Below are 15,775 nucleotides of genomic sequence, written 5' to 3'. Positions count from 1 at the left end.
TAAATAGGAAAGCTTAGATAAAATGGATACATTCTAGACACATACAACCTACTAAGATTGAACCATGGAAAATAATCCAAAACCTGAATAGGCCAATAACAAGTAATGAGATCGAAGCCATAATAAAAACGTTCCCAGCAAAGAAAAGCCTGGGACCTGATGGCTTCACTGCTGAATTCTATCAAACACTTAAAGAACTAATACCAATCTTACTCAACCTATTTCAAAGAATAGAGGAGGAGGGAATACTTCCAAACTCATTCTATGAGGCCAGTATTACCCTGATACCAAATCCAGAAGAAGACACATTAAAAAAAAAGGAAAAAAAAAACCCACGGGCCAATATCTCTGATGAACATTGATGAAAAAAATCTTCAACAAAATACCAGCAAACCAAATTCAATAATCTATTAAAAAGATTATTCATAATAGCCCAGGGATGCAAACATGGTTTAACATACACACATCCACCAGTGTCATACATCATACCAATAGAATGAAGGACAAAATCCATATGATCATTTCAATTGATATTGAAAAAGCATTTGATAAACATCCTTCATGATAAAAAAAAAACCCTCAAAAAACTCAGGTTTTAGAGGGATTTTAAAAGGAACATATCTCAACACCATAAAAGTTATATATGACAGGCCCACAGCTAGTATCATACTGAATGAGGAACAACTGAAAACCCTTCCTCTAAGATCTGTAACAAGACAAGGATGCCCGCTTTCACTAGCTATTAAACATAGCCTTGGAAGTCCTAGTTAGAGCAATCAGAGAAGAGAAAGAAATAAGGGGCATCCAAATTGGAAAGGAAGAAGTCAATTATTCTTGTTTGCTGATGATATGATCTTCTACTTGTACTGAGAAGCTGTTAGAACTGATAAACCAATTCAGTAAATTTGAAGGATACAAAATCTACATACAAAAATGAGTAGCATTTTTATATGCCAACAGTGGACGATGTGAAAAAGAAATCAAAAAAAGGAATCCTATTTACAATACCCGCAAAGAAGATACCTAGGAATAGACATAACCAAAGAAGTGAAAGATCTCTACAATGAAAACTATAAAACATTGATATAAGAAATTGAAGAGGACACACACAAAAAAATGGAAAGATATTTTATGGTCATGGATTGTAAGAATATTGTTAAAATGTCCATACTACCCAAAGCAATCTACAAATTCAGTGCAATTCCTATGAAAAGATCAATGACATTCTTCATGGAAATAGAAAAAACTATCCAAAAATTTTTATGGAACCACAAGACCCAGAATAGCCAAAGCCATCCTGAGCAAAAAGAACCAAGCTGGAGGAATCACATTACTTGACTTCAAATTACCTGACTACAGAGCTATGGTAACCAAAAGAGCATGTTGCTGGCATAAAAACAGACACATAGACCAATGGAACAGAATAGAGAGCCCAGAAAAAAATCTGTACATTTACAGTGAACTTATTTTTGACAGTTTCCAAGAACATACATTGGGGAAAAGACAGTCTCTTTGATAAATATTACTGTAAAAACTGGATATTCATATGCAGAAAAATGAAACTAGAATGTATACCTCTTATCATATATAAAATTCAAATCAAAATGGATTAAAGACATAGATGACCTCAAATTATGAAACTACTTTAAGAAAAAAGAAACTCTCCAGGATATTGGATTGTGCAAAGACTTTGAGGAATACCCCAGAAGTACAGGCAACCAAAGCTGGAGAGCTGGGATCACATAAAGTTAAAAAGATTCTGCACATTAAAGAAAACAATCAGCCACATGAAAAGACAACCCACAGAATGGGGGAAAATTTTTGCAAACTATCCATCTAATAAGGGATTAATAACTGTAGTACATAAGGAACTCAAACAACTCCATAGGGAAAAAAATCTAATAATTTGATTTTAAAACAGGTAAAAGATCTGGATAGTCATTTCTCAAAAGAAGATATACAAATGGCAAACAGGTGTAGGAAATGGGCTCAAGATCATTGAGAAATGTAAATCACAACTCTGAGATATCATCTCACCTCAGTTAAAGTGGCTTTTAACCCAAAAGACAGGCAATAACAAATGCTAGCAAGGATGTGGAGAAAGGGGAACCCCCATACACTGTTGGTTGGAATGTGTATTAGTACAGCCACTGTAGAGAACAGTATGGAGGAGTTTCAAAAAACTAAAAATAGAACTACCATATGATCCAGCTAGGTATCCCACTTCTAGGTATACGGGGACCAAATGGGAGGTCATTGGATCATGGGGGTTGTTTTCCCCATGCTGTTCTTGTGATAGTGAGGGAGTTCTCACAAGATCTGATGGTTTTCAAAGTGGCAGTTTCCCATGCTCGCTCTCTCCTGGTGCCATGTGAAGTAGGTCCTTACTTCCCCTTCTCCTTCCGCCATGATTGTAAGTTTTCTGACACCTCCCCAGCCGTCCGGAACAGTGAGTCAATTAAACCCTTTTTCTTCATAAACTACCCAGTCTCCAGTAGTTCTTTATCACGGTGTGAAATCAGACTAATACAGGATTATTGCACTCTCTATGCCTGTATCAAAATACCTCATGTACTCCATAAATGTATACACCTGTGCTGTACCCATAAAAAGTTTTTAAATAATTTTTAACAACATATGTTTAGTAAATGTTATGAATTACTACTCTACCAGTAAATTTTTCAACTGAAATGAAAATGATATTTTAAAAAGCCTTTAAATGTATCATTCAGTAATTTCAATTCTAGGAATTTATGTTAAATACATAAAAATATGGACAAAAGTTTTTGTACCAAGATGTTTATCAAATGATTATTTATAACAGAGAATACTGGAATCAATTGTAAATTTTGAACAGTAGGAAATTAGTAAAATAAAATACTATATAACCCTGATAATGATAATGATGATCATGATAGAGAAAATTCCCATGAAAAAATAGGAAACAAAATCATCAATGAAGGTGATCTCCATACAAACAGATATTTATAAGTAAGACCTGGGAAAATGTATCCTTAAATTTTGCTAATAAGTTTTTATTTTAAAATGTTTGAATAATTTTTCTCCTGAATTTTTCCATAGTTTTTAAATTTGCTAGAATGAAATATGTCAGTGCCATATTTTGACTGTCATATGCCAAGTAACTGGCTTCATCATTAAAAATTTAAATTAGGCCAGGCGCGGTGGCTCACGCCTGTAATCTCAGCACTTTGGGGGGCCAAGGCAGGTGGATCACCTGAGGTCGGGAGTTCGAGACCAGCCTGGTCAACGTGGCGAAACCCCGTCTCTACTAAAAATACAAAAATTAGCCAGGCGTGGTGGCACATGCCTGTAATCCCAGCTACTAGCGGGGGCTGAGGCAGGAGGATTGCTTGAACCTGGGAGGCAGAGGTTGCAGTGAGCCAAGATCGTGCCACTGCCCTCCAGCCTGGGCAACAGAGCGAGACTCTGTCTCAAAAACAAACAAAAAAAATTAAATTATTATTTTTCCCTAAATAGAAAATATATAACCAATGCTTTGATACCAGTTGAATTTTTTTTTAGAAATTTAAAACCATGCCTTTTAGGAAGAATGAATAGTATTTAAATATCTTTGTTTAATTCATCCTTCCTCTGGTAGGCGCATTTTGAGGCCACCATTACACCATCTGTTTCAACAAGATACTCAAACCTGTGTCTCTACTCCTGTCCTCTCACTGTCTTTCTCAGTTGTGGCGTTAGTGAGTAAAAGTGTGTGTTTGCTTTCCCCTTATTGGCCTATAATCATCAAAGCATCTTTTAGAGGGAAACCATTTATTATGCTTTTCTCTTTCAAAACCATGATTTATATCAAAACCATGATTCAGTGGAGATTTCTAGCATTGGTTGAATTCATAACCCTCTTCTTCATCTATACATCTTGCAATTTCAGCCACACCTGTAGTATGTCACATCTGAACCTACAGTAGCTAGTTTACCTGCCTCTAGTTGCCCAATGTCAGCTCATTCTAAAGTAGTTGTTGGAATACATTTGGGGCATAATGTATATCCTTTCCTTTCCAGAGATCCTGCAGTGAATGACTTCGAGTTTCTTATGAAATTCCCATAATTAGTGAAAATTGAAAATCCCTTGGTTAAAAACTTCAGGATCTTCATCTTAAATCTAGCTAACCTCCTGTATTAGTCTGATCTTGTGTTGCTGTAAAGAAATACCTGAGCCTGGGTAATTTACAAAGAAATTGGCTCACGGTTCTGCAGGCTGTACAGGCATGGTACCGGCATCTGCTTGGCTTTGGGGAGGCCTCAGGGAACTTTTACTCATGGCAGAAGGTGAAGCGGGCACAGGCACTTCACATGGCAAAAGCAGCAGCAAGAGGTGAGGGGAGGTGCCACACACTTAAACAACCAGATCTCCCTGGTTGCTCCCTCACTATTGCAAGGACGGCACCAAGCCATGAGGGATCCGCCTCCATGACCCATCCACCTCCCAGCAGGCCCCATCTCCAACACTGGGGAGTACACTTCAACATGAGATTGGGGCATGGGAAAATACCCTAACTATATCATCTCCCTTTGGAACATGAAGGCTAATGATCTTGAACCACCTGAGGATTATGTTCGTGCCTTTGGCTCAAAATATATGGAGCTGTTGAAAATATTTTTAAAATGTTTGCCCTTTCTTTTGCACTTACGTACATTGTATGTGACACAGAAATAAAATATAAAGTCGGTACTTGGTATAGAGAAGGATGGCTAATTCATCAGATGGTCATGTTACACGAGGCCTTACTCCATGTTGGGACCATATTTTGAGAAATCTTTCTGGGCCACCTAACCCACAGATATGGAATTTTTGCCAACATTTCTTGATTCTTTCATCTCCCTAGAACCCTGCTGTTATCCTCAGTTATGGTCTTAACTGATATTCATCCTTCAATCCTGTGCTGCTTCAATTCATTCTCCAAACAGAGGCCCAAGTAATCTTTGAAAAAAAAATAAAATAAAGCTTGTCATCCTTCTCCTTTAAACTCCTGATTGCCTTCTGATTGTACTTAAAAAAAAAAAAAAAAAAAAAAAAAAAAAAGAGTTTCAAATCCTGAGCATGGCCCTGGACCTCACTGTAATCGCTTCCCCCAGGCTCAGTGTACCTAAGCTGTGGGGTCTTCCTCCAGTTCTTCAGACACACCAAACTCTTTCTCACCTCCACACTTACTTGAGTCTGGAACATCATTCCCTGACTGCCCTCCCTGATCCTTCTCCTCACCTTCCGCTTTCTCATGCCCCACCAATACATTTTCACCTGGCTGATTTCGTGGATTCATATTCAACATTCAAATATTGCCTTAACTGTCACCTCCCAGAGGGGTCTTATCTGAATCCTAAATCTAAACTTGGTTCTTCCTGTTATTACCTGTTTTTATAGCACTTATAGTTTTTATTATATCATTTATTTGTTTAATACCTTTCTCTTCTGCAAGCCTGAAGGCTTTCTGACTGTATACCCCAATGTCTTGCTTTCTCTTAGCCTAGCACATAGTAGGTGCCCAATAAATTATTGTGAATGAATGAATGAATGAGTGAAAGAAGGAAAAAAAACACACGTACAGCAAATAAGTAGGAAGCGTTCATGGGAAGAAAGTGCAGTTTTACTGTTTATTAAAGGAAAGTATATTAAACATGTATTTTAAATCTATTTTATTAGTAAAATTATTTAAAGTTATAGCTGAAAGAAGTGGAGAAGGACACATTCATATAATACATGAGGAGAAGGACCTTTTCTGGGTTCATTTTCATTTAGTAAATATTTATTAAATGAGTGAGAAGATGAATATAATCTAGAAAGCAGTCTAGCTAAATGTATTTTAAAACATCCAATTATTTTTATTGACCCAGTATTTTTTCATAAGAATTTGTCATAAGGAATAGTCCTAAATATGGAAAAGGTTATATGTTTAAAGATATTTCTCACAGTGTTATGTATATGAGTAAAACATTGGAAGCCACCTAAATGCCAATAAAATATGGCTGAGTAAAACATAGTATATCCACTAGATAGTATAAGAGTAACTCATAAGCTAAAGGTTAGGATAAATAATGACTTCAAAAATGTTTATAGCATAAGTTTAAGTTAAACACAAAGTTTTATAAATTCTATTCATGGGGGAAAAAGACTGGAAAGAAATATGTCATGTTGCTATAGCAATGGGTGATTTCTTCTTTTTTCCAAGTTATCCTTAACATGCACATATTTTATTTTTACAGTGATTATAATTATATTAAATTGTGCATGTACAACATAGCTTGTATATTAAGATTTAATTTCAGCTTCAGTACATTTAAATGAGTCTTGGTCCATACCTTGTGTAATCATTGAAATGCTGTGCCTTTTTTTTCCTTAGGGTGACAGAACCTTTCTGGAAGGTTCCCACACTCATGGGTTAGATCACTCATCCTCTTGGCAGGATCACAGTCGCTTCCTGTCTAGTCCAAGATTTTCATACATGAACTGTAAGTAATGAAGTCTTGTACCCATTTTTAAATTAGATTTAAGAAAATGCAACACATGGGAAAATTAGTTTAAGGCCAGTACATGATAGTAATATTCATAAGTCTGAGAAAATCCTCATGAATCATACAAAAAATGTTCAAGGATATTCATAATAGTACACAGTTTGCTAAAAATATGTAGAATCCCTCCTTTTTAGACTTTACGCTTCTCAGAATAACTTAAATAACCACCCAAGGTAAAAATCTTAATTAGGCAAATTTTTCGTTTGGAGATTGCCAGTAACTATGGATGAATGAGTAAAGAACGTTATTTTATAATAAAATTCAAATTATCAAAAAATTGAAGTTCTTTGCATATAAATGTTGAGAAATATGTAATCTTGTACAAAGAGTAAGAATACTATTACTGCTAGATTTCACTCTGTGAATATTTCGTAAATCTTGATAAATGTCATCATCAATATCAACAAGGTATGAGTCCATTGGCCCAAAATGCCATCTGCCACGATCTATCCCTGCCGTCTCCCTTCCTTCCTATATGTGGTCTTCAAGTTTCAGCTTATATGTAATTTCCTTAAAGAAGCTTCACAGTTTGAAGTGTAGTCTCTGTTATGAGCACCCACAGTGTGCTACAATTTTTCTTTATATCTTGAGGATAGGAGGAGTGCCTGTTTTGTTCACCACTGTTTCCTTGGCACTCTATATAGTAGTTGGCAAATAGTAAATACTCAACTAATATTCAATTAATATACATATAAGTTGTTTTTGTTAAGTCCGCATTTATCTAAACTATTGGGATCCAAATGTTATTTAATGGATTTTTATTTAGGTAGTAATTTTGCTCTTCAGTTTACCATGGGCCTGTAGGGTTATACATTAAATTTGATAATTCTGTCACTTAAAATAGCTATATTGCTGTAAAATAAAATACCAAAATAAGCCACTAGGAAGTAGGTCAAATCCAAAGGTGATAACTCTTATTTTTGCTGGTTTATATTCATGGATTCGTTGAATAAATATTTATCGATTTCTGATAAGTGGTGTGGTTTTTCATTATTTCATGATTATTTTAGTCTAAATGCTGAGCATTTTGTCTTCCTGTCCTAATCATTTTCCCAAGTGATTTTGTATCTACATAAGCCAAGAACCACCCTTCAATATGGACCTCAAGTTGGTTATGGCACCTCAGAATTTGATATACACATAGGCCAAATTTTTTTTCTTTCATATTTAGCAATGGAAAACTTTCTCCAAGTCCTTCTAATATAAACAAGCATGGAGGTGGAAGTAGGGACTTCACACCATGAAACATCACAGTGTCCCAATTAGTCAGACATTCAAGAGCCTGGAGATAAACAGCACCATGATGTGAAAACAGAGGTCTTTGTTATACTGCTGTTACTTTTGCCATTATGACCTTCATAAGCCTTCCTAGAAAGGCACCTAGAGGGAAGTGGTTAGAAGACATTAAATGGAAAACATCAAGATTTTTGGAATTGTATTTAGTACTATGATAGGCAGTGAAAGAACCTGTATTTAGGTTTCGACACTAGCATTTCATGACCAATTGTGGTCATTTCTCTAAGATATATTTCTCACAAGCAACTATAGGTTTCTATAGATATACACTGGCTGAAAAGGAAATAAAGTTAAATAGGAAAAAATATCATCAAGAGCATAATTTGAAAAAGAAAACATTTATTATAGTTTATATTGTAAAATCTAACTGAAAAATTTAACCTAAAAAGTAAAACTCTTCATTAGTTTAATTAATTAGTAAATTAATTAATTGATTAATCCATAGTCTTATGTTTTACTATTCTTCTCGTGTACAAGTTTGTTTTATGATTTTCTTCCCAGACCTATCCCCATATTTTCAAAAATACTTTAAAAAATTTAATCATAGCTACCTTATGATTAATTACTTTCAAGTAGTTGAATTATAATTATTTCTAGAAAACATTCTTATTTGCTTTTCTGATAAGCCTTAAGTTTTCTGTTTTTAATAATGGGGCACATTAGCAGTGAGAAACATTAGGATTACCCTGAATACTTCATTTTTTGTAGCAAAATTTCAGCTCAGTTACAGAAATTGTCCTGTAATTTTTCTTTAATCTCCCTTTAAATTGAAGAATTAAAAAGAAGAGATGCCGAGACCAACAAAGAGGAAAACAGAACTTACGGCAAATGAGTAATACAGGGAACAGAGGATGTTTTAAAGAATATCATTAATACCCTTTGAGAGATAAGAGAAAATATTAAATCCACTAAATTTAACAAGAGCAAAATACTATGAAAAAGGGACACAGACTAAGCGGTGTCAGAATTTTAAAATATGATTGCCATAAAGAGAAAAGAAAACCAGAAAGGTGGAAAACAATGTGAAATAACCACAAAGAAAGGAGAAGAAAAAGAGAATGAGACAATAGAGAGAAAAGATAAAATTTTTAGAAAAGCAATTCAGGAGGGGCAATAGATGATTCATGTGAGTCTTGAGAGAACAGAGAAAACAGAACAAGAGGCCAGGAGTGGCCAGGCCCACCCAACAAACACCCACTGCACAGCGGCCATCCTGAGATTGTCCCTCACTCTTTTCCTATATTGATGCCCGTGCGCCCAGATCCTATACCTTCCTCTTTCTTGTTTCACTCTTTTCTTTTATGAGAGTGATGCAGGACAAGCAAGCCCCCAAATTGAGGCTTAGTCCTTGGCTTCACCCAGGGAAGAATTCAAGGGCAAGCCGGTGGTGTTAGCAGCAGTTTTTATTGAAGCGGCAGTGTACAGCAGCAGCAGAGGTCCTGCTCCTTGCAAAACAGGCCTACCCCATAGGCAGTGTGCCCAGAGCAGCAGCTCAGAAGCAGTTCTGCACTCACAGTTGTAACCACTTTTAATTATATGCAAATTAAAGAGCAGCTTATGCAGAAATTTCTGGGATGAGGGTGGTAACTTCCAGGTTGTTGGGTTTTCGCCAGGAAAATGACGACAGGTGTGTCGTGTTGCCGTGGCAATGATAAACTGACAGGCACACTTGTGGACGTGTCTTATGGAGAGGTGCTTCTGCTTGAGACCCGTTTTAGCTAGTCCTCAATTTGGGCAGGTGTCGAAGCCCTGCCTTTGGAGTCTAGTCCCACCTCCTACCTCAAGAGCACATCAAAGAAAAGGAGGTGGGAGGCCGAGGTGGGCGGATCGCGAGGTCTGGAGATCGAGACCATCCTGGCTAACACGGTGAAACCCCATCTCTACTAAAAACACAAAAAATAAGCCGGGCGTGGTGGTGGGTGCCTGTAGTCCCAGCTACCCGGGAGGCTGAGGCAAAAGAATCGCTTGAACCCGGGAGGCGGAGGTTGCAGTGAGCCAAGATCACGCCACTGCACTCCAGCCTGGGTGACAGAGCAAGACTCCATTACAAAAAAAGAAAAAGAAAAAGAAAAGAAAGAAAGAAAAGGAGGTAAATATTTTTAGTGTTTGTACTTCTAAAAGTAGATTTATTCCATTATATAAAATTCTAGTTGAAAATGATTTTCTCTCTGAAGTCATTGAACAATTATCCTCCAAAATCCAATGTTGTTGTTGAAAAATCCTTCATTCGTAGATAAAGACTGTCACTCCTTTGAAGTCATCTTCTGCGCCTCCTTCCTACCCTACCACATCCTTTCTACTCCTCGCTCCAGGAACTTTTAGGATCTTCTCTTTCACCCCAGTGAGTTTGTGATGATGTGCCTCAGTGTGGGTCTTGTTTTATTTATTCTTCTAGCTACTTTTTATCTGGACACTCATGTTTTTCAATTCTGCCACACTGAAGGAAGAAAGGAAAGATTCTATCCAGAAAATTTGCAGGAAACAAACAAAAAGCTGATAGATATCTGATACGATTGAACACTTAAAAAAAAAAGACTACTAGTGGACATATGGCAGATCTAACTGAGCACTTAGAAGCAAGGTGGTCACAGAGAAAGAGCAAATAAAAAGAAATAAAATTAAAACGAGTCAATTAATAAAACCCAGGAGGAAAAAATGAACAAGAAGAGAAATGTCATAGTATCCTTACTATGTTTTCATGAGCCATATTTAGTCATAATAATGTAAACAGTCATATAACTAAAAGCTCATATGTAACTATATTGGGAGTATGGGGTGAGGAGAAGGGGGTGGGTGTGGATAATGTCTAAAAATATAAATCAGAAAATAGCAATATAGGCTTCTCCATGTTTTACAAAAATGAAATAAATACAGAAAATAAAACTGGAAGAGGTGATCATAGCTGACTCTGGGGAGTGGGATTGTGGAATTCGGAGAGGTAGGACAAGAAACTCCTGTTTTTCTGTGTAACCCTTTGGTATTATTTGATATGTGTATATACACTTTGGCTAAAAATGATTCTTACAAAGACGAGTGTTACTGAGAAAACCCCAGCTTTAATGTCTGACTAGTAAATGTCTAATTTTTTTGTTAAGTCTCAGGTGGAACATGAAAGCTGGGGTTTGGAGTTTGGAGCAGTTTAGATCTGTATAGAGATATAGGGAGTGGATAGTCATAGGTCCTTAGGCAGACATGAGTTTCTGGGCCCACAGAACCGTCAGCTCCTTACTCTAGTCAGAATTTGTACTGAGTGAGGCCCTTTCGTTGAAGCTGTAGATGCTAAGGCATTCATTCTGCTGACTTAGATGCCCTGTCAAACTGTGACCAAACTAAAGCAGAGAATCATTGACCATGGAAAAAACAAAGGAAATGGGAAAATACTGCACAATTTGTGGTCTCTGAAGTGATCCAGCATTAATGAAAGTTTGTTTTAAGAAGTAATTTATGTCAGCTTTGTGTAGTTCTGGTCAATTCAAGAAAAGGTAGATTCCTTCTGCCAGGAAGAAGGGAAGAAATGTATAAAGTGTAAGTTTATATTGCCATTGGAAATAGGAACACAGAAATCCATTATTTAAAGGCATGATCACTACCAAATTTATCCTGGCTTGCTGGAAGTTATGGCTGTGAGTCAGGACACTCTTTTAGAAGACTTGGATTCCATTACCTTCAGCCTGTAGACAGTGGGGGCTTAGTAAGAGACTCATAATGTCAGCTTTTGAAACTGTCATTTTTGCTTTTCAAAAGTGGCAACTGACCACTAGTCACTATGTATAGCTCCTTTTAGACTAAAGGAACACAACTCCAGGATACAGCCATCACATCCCAGGACTGGGACCAGACCAGATTTCACTGAGGTCCATGGTAATCTGATGACTTCTAGAAATCTCTAGTTTTTTAAGACTAAAATGTTTCATCTTTGTGGAGTTGGTGTCTCCAAACCAGATTTTAAAAATAAATGCAGATTGTAAATTTCCTGTAAATCTAAAACTGTTTGAAAACATAATGTTTGTTAAAATAAATAAGCCCAAAAGGAAGGAATTGTCATTCTTCATGGGGAAAATATGTTATCTAAGGATTAGTATAGGAGTTGAAAGTGAATCTTACAGATAATTTGATATTCTTAGAAAAGCAGATTAATGAAAGATGCTTAAAAATACTATTTCACTTTCTTACCTCAGTTTACATTGCTATAAAAAGAAAAGTTAGTATTCTCACTTTGTGTTTTGAGGTGCCTCTAATGGTAGTTTAAGTCCGTGGGGTGAAAAATAATTTATCCACAGCAAGAATAGCACACTATTTTCACTTCTGTGTTATACTTCAAGGTCTACCCGGCTAACTGTGAAAAGATGCTTCATATGTAACCTGTCCTCAGCCTTATAGAGTAAAATGCCAAAGATTAATGGCAATGAAAACACTAGGACACTGATAAAGGCAATAAAATTGTTTCTTGTCCATTAAAGGATTTAATTCTATGAAAGTGCAGTCTCTCTGTCTCTCTCATTTTACAGGTTTATTTTATGTGATTACAGATTTATTTTATGTGACAGTGGTTCAGGTATTTTTTACTGATCGGTTAAACGCCGGATATTTTTAAATAATTGAATTCTGATTTTTGCAAGTTGACAAGGTACTCTCTAGAGGCGCTCCAGAAACCAGCTAGAAAATCCCCAGTTGGCTGTCATCTTAAAATCCCTCAACTATATTCACTTGTTCAACCAGTATTTACTAGGAGGCTGTGTACCATGTCCAGTGTTCAGTTCTGGAGTATACAGCAGTGAACAGGACAGGCAAGGTGATGTCATGGAGAAACAAGTAGCGAGCAAGTAAACAAATCATTTAAAATGGTGATTGGTGCTATAAAGGTGAAATGATAGAAGGTACCAGGAACAGGAGCACTCCTTTAGATTGGTGATCAGGATCTGCCTCCCTGAGGAGGTTACAGCTGAAACCTGAATGGCAAGAAGCAGCAGCTGAGTTGAAATTGGATGGGAAGCATCTTCCTGATAGTAGGGGCAAAAAGTACAGAAGCTCCGGAGAAGAAAGGGCCATGGTCTCTTAGAGATACGGGCTACTGAGCGAGTGAGTGAGAGGGTGCAGCCACAGTCAGATGTGTGGATTTTATTCTGAGTTCACTGGGCGACCATTAAGGGCAGGATGAGGGAGTCATGCAAGAGAATGACGTAATTTGATTGACTTTTCAGAAAGGTAACTGTGGTTGTGGTGTGGAGAAAGGATCGTAAGGGAGCAAGAAGAAAACAGAAAGGGAGACAATGGTGACTTGGGGGCTGATGAGAGTAATGGGGATGGTGTGAATCAGGACTCAGGTGAATTTGATAGGGAGAGTCATTAGAGCTCGCTCTTAAACTGAATGGATGGATCAGACAGGACAAAGGAAGAGAGGAACCACGGTTTGAGAAACTGGGCAGACGGGTATATCATTTTTCAAGTTGGAGAAGAGTAAGGAATGAGCAGGCATCAGAGAGTAGAGATAAGGAGAGAAGATTTCACACAGACAGTTGGATATAGGCATCTATAGCTCAGACGAGGAGTAGGAGATAGTAAAAGAACAGTAAACACAGACTCCAGGTCTACTTTCAATAGACTAGAAGTTGTAATAAAGAGGATTCCATAAAAAGGAGCCCTTAAGATTTCTGCCTCTAAAATTCTTTGCGAGTGTGCACGTGTGTGTGCGTGTGCACGTGCACGCCGGTGTGGTTTATATCATTGTATCCTGACGAAGCACACACTTTTTACTCTCAGGTATTCTTCAAATAAAATAAAAAGTTTAATTCTCTTGTGTTTTTTTTAATGTCATAAATTGAGTGTATTTATTCTTAGCTTGGAGGTCTGTTAGTCCATGTGAAGTTTAATTATAGAAAACTCGATCAAATACCATGATACATCAACTACCTTCTGCAAAATTAATTTTTTAGGCCAGTTTTATATTCACCTAGGTTTATTTTTCTTTTTCTTCTTACCTTGCCAGCATTTACCAAAAGAACTGTTGCTCCAGATTCAGCTTCAAACAAGGAAGATGCCACAATGAATGGAACAAGTTCACAACCCAAAAAAGAGGAATATGAGAGCTAAAAAAGCAAATGTAATCTGTTATTTTACATGAGTGTGTTACAAATAATAACATCTCTATTCTTACAGCAATTTGGCCCAGATTATCTAACAGACATACCTGCAGCTTTGGCTCTTTGGTATTGCCAAACATTGACAAAAGTGACAATACTGTTGTTCCTTGTGAATGGTAAACCAATCCACATAATATCAGATCATGAATGATGTGCAGCTAATTTATTTGCAACTTATACTAGCACAGAAAGAATGATATTTTTTCACTTTGTATTTTCCTTTTTCAAGTGTGGTCAGTCACATTTTCCCAACCAAAATTTGGATTTCTAATTGAGGCCTTTTAAAAATTACTGGCTAAAAAGAAGGAAAATGAGTTTCCCTTGAGGCAAAAGTTGCCAGCACTTTAGATTCAGGGAGCATTTATATACAACTGATTTTTTGAAAAATGCTTTCTCCTAATAAATTATCATGTGTTATAACATGTCGTGGAGATGTGCATATATAACATTAGACAGTCCACTTTATAAATGCTCAGGACTTTTATATCTATCATCTTAACAGTCCACAACTACATACAGTAGCTGAACATTATTTCCAGTCATCCATTTTTAATAGCAATAAAGAATTCATAAATGATATCTGAACTGTAGAGCACTGTAAAGAATTCATAGCACAATTTATTTATTTGTCTTTTTGTGGCCAAATATCCTACTGTGATCACTTCAGTCATATCCTGGACCGTCTTTGGTTTACTGTGACTAAAATCATAGCACCAAACTCCTTTGTCCATGAGATTTATATATAATCTTGTATAATTTGGTACTATCTGCTTCTACCATCCCAACTTTTTTCATCAAAGTGTCTAAGAACGTATTCCCTTTACACGCTGATCTCCTAGTGGCGAAGGATTTATATTAAATGCTAAGTAATAGTAAACTTTCAGGAACTGAATCCTATTGGGTCATGGATTCTGCATAGACAAGGGCAATAAAGCAATACCTTTGTAATATGCATTACATTTTGTGTTTGTTAAAGTACACTTGCTCATTAAGAGTTCTCACATTTCATAAAGATGCTTCCGCTCAAGGTATGTTGTCCTAACTTACCATATTTGATGGTACTGAAGAAAAAAATGGCAGCCTCTTTCCATGAACTTGAATGCAACTCTTCCTTTAGAACATGAAGATATCCAAAAATTGTGTAACACAAGCTATGTAACCTGAGAGTATAGCTAGGCATTTTTATCATATATGAATTTCAAAAATCTTTTATCGAGTGCTTACTATATGCCAGTCATTGTGCTAGGAGGAAAAAATGAGATACAAAAACAGGTATGCATGTCGCAAAGTTAGTTTGGCATCAGGAATTACATGAAAACAGGAGTGATTTGTTCAGGCTAGCTGGAGAAATTTGGGGTTAGACAACAGATTTGGTTTTCTTCTGTCTAACTTCAGGAATTCTCAGAGCAATGTAATGTACTAATGAGCATTATGAGGATATATTGGGAGTACCCCGTGTGGTGTGACTCACAGTCCTGGTGATCCATATAAACTATATCACTCTATGGTAATATTTAAAGTATTGAGAATGTATTTCCATTGATGGTTTGACCAACATCAAAGTATTTTATCTCCTTGGTCCTAAATAACCAGCAGAGAAGAAAATATGAGGGAAAATCAACAGGTTTTATTTAAATCCTATGGATAAATGTTAGTTAAATAACTTTTTCTTTTATGTATTAGTAGGGCCTTCATGCAGTCCATTCTCTTCAATAAGAACTGATCTAAACCATTATTAGTGCATCTATGGTCATTGAAAAAAAATTACACCAAACCAGTTAGACCTGAAA

At 36.5% G+C, this 15,775-nt stretch overlaps 1 protein-coding gene across 27 annotated transcripts in view; it reads left to right on the top strand.

The window, feature by feature from the left end:
- Positions 1-15,775, top strand: part of CEP128 (centrosomal protein 128) — a 484,430-nt gene that overhangs the window by 448,100 nt on the left and 20,555 nt on the right. For 23 of the 27 annotated variants that reach the window (XR_010151259.1, XR_010151253.1, XR_010151252.1 and 20 more), the window contains 2 exons: positions 6,378-6,486; positions 13,832-14,939. Coding sequence is in view for 18 of the 27 variants with exons in the window: in XM_063793854.1 (XP_063649924.1) it covers positions 6,378-6,486; positions 13,832-13,935 (213 nt within the window). In the remaining 9 variants the exon portion in view is untranslated. Of the gene's footprint in view, positions 1-6,377; positions 6,487-13,831; positions 14,940-15,775 lie in introns of those variants that run through there. The other 4 variants (XR_010151258.1, XM_063793855.1, XM_054665785.2 and 1 more) reach the window with 1 other exon arrangement.

The sequence above is a fragment of the Pan troglodytes genome, chromosome 15, assembly GCF_028858775.2.
Source record: "Pan troglodytes isolate AG18354 chromosome 15, NHGRI_mPanTro3-v2.0_pri, whole genome shotgun sequence".
Lineage (NCBI taxonomy): Eukaryota > Metazoa > Chordata > Mammalia > Primates > Hominidae > Pan > Pan troglodytes.
The sequence above is the reverse complement of the archived record's forward strand: the minus strand, read 5'-3'. Positions and strand labels throughout refer to the sequence as shown.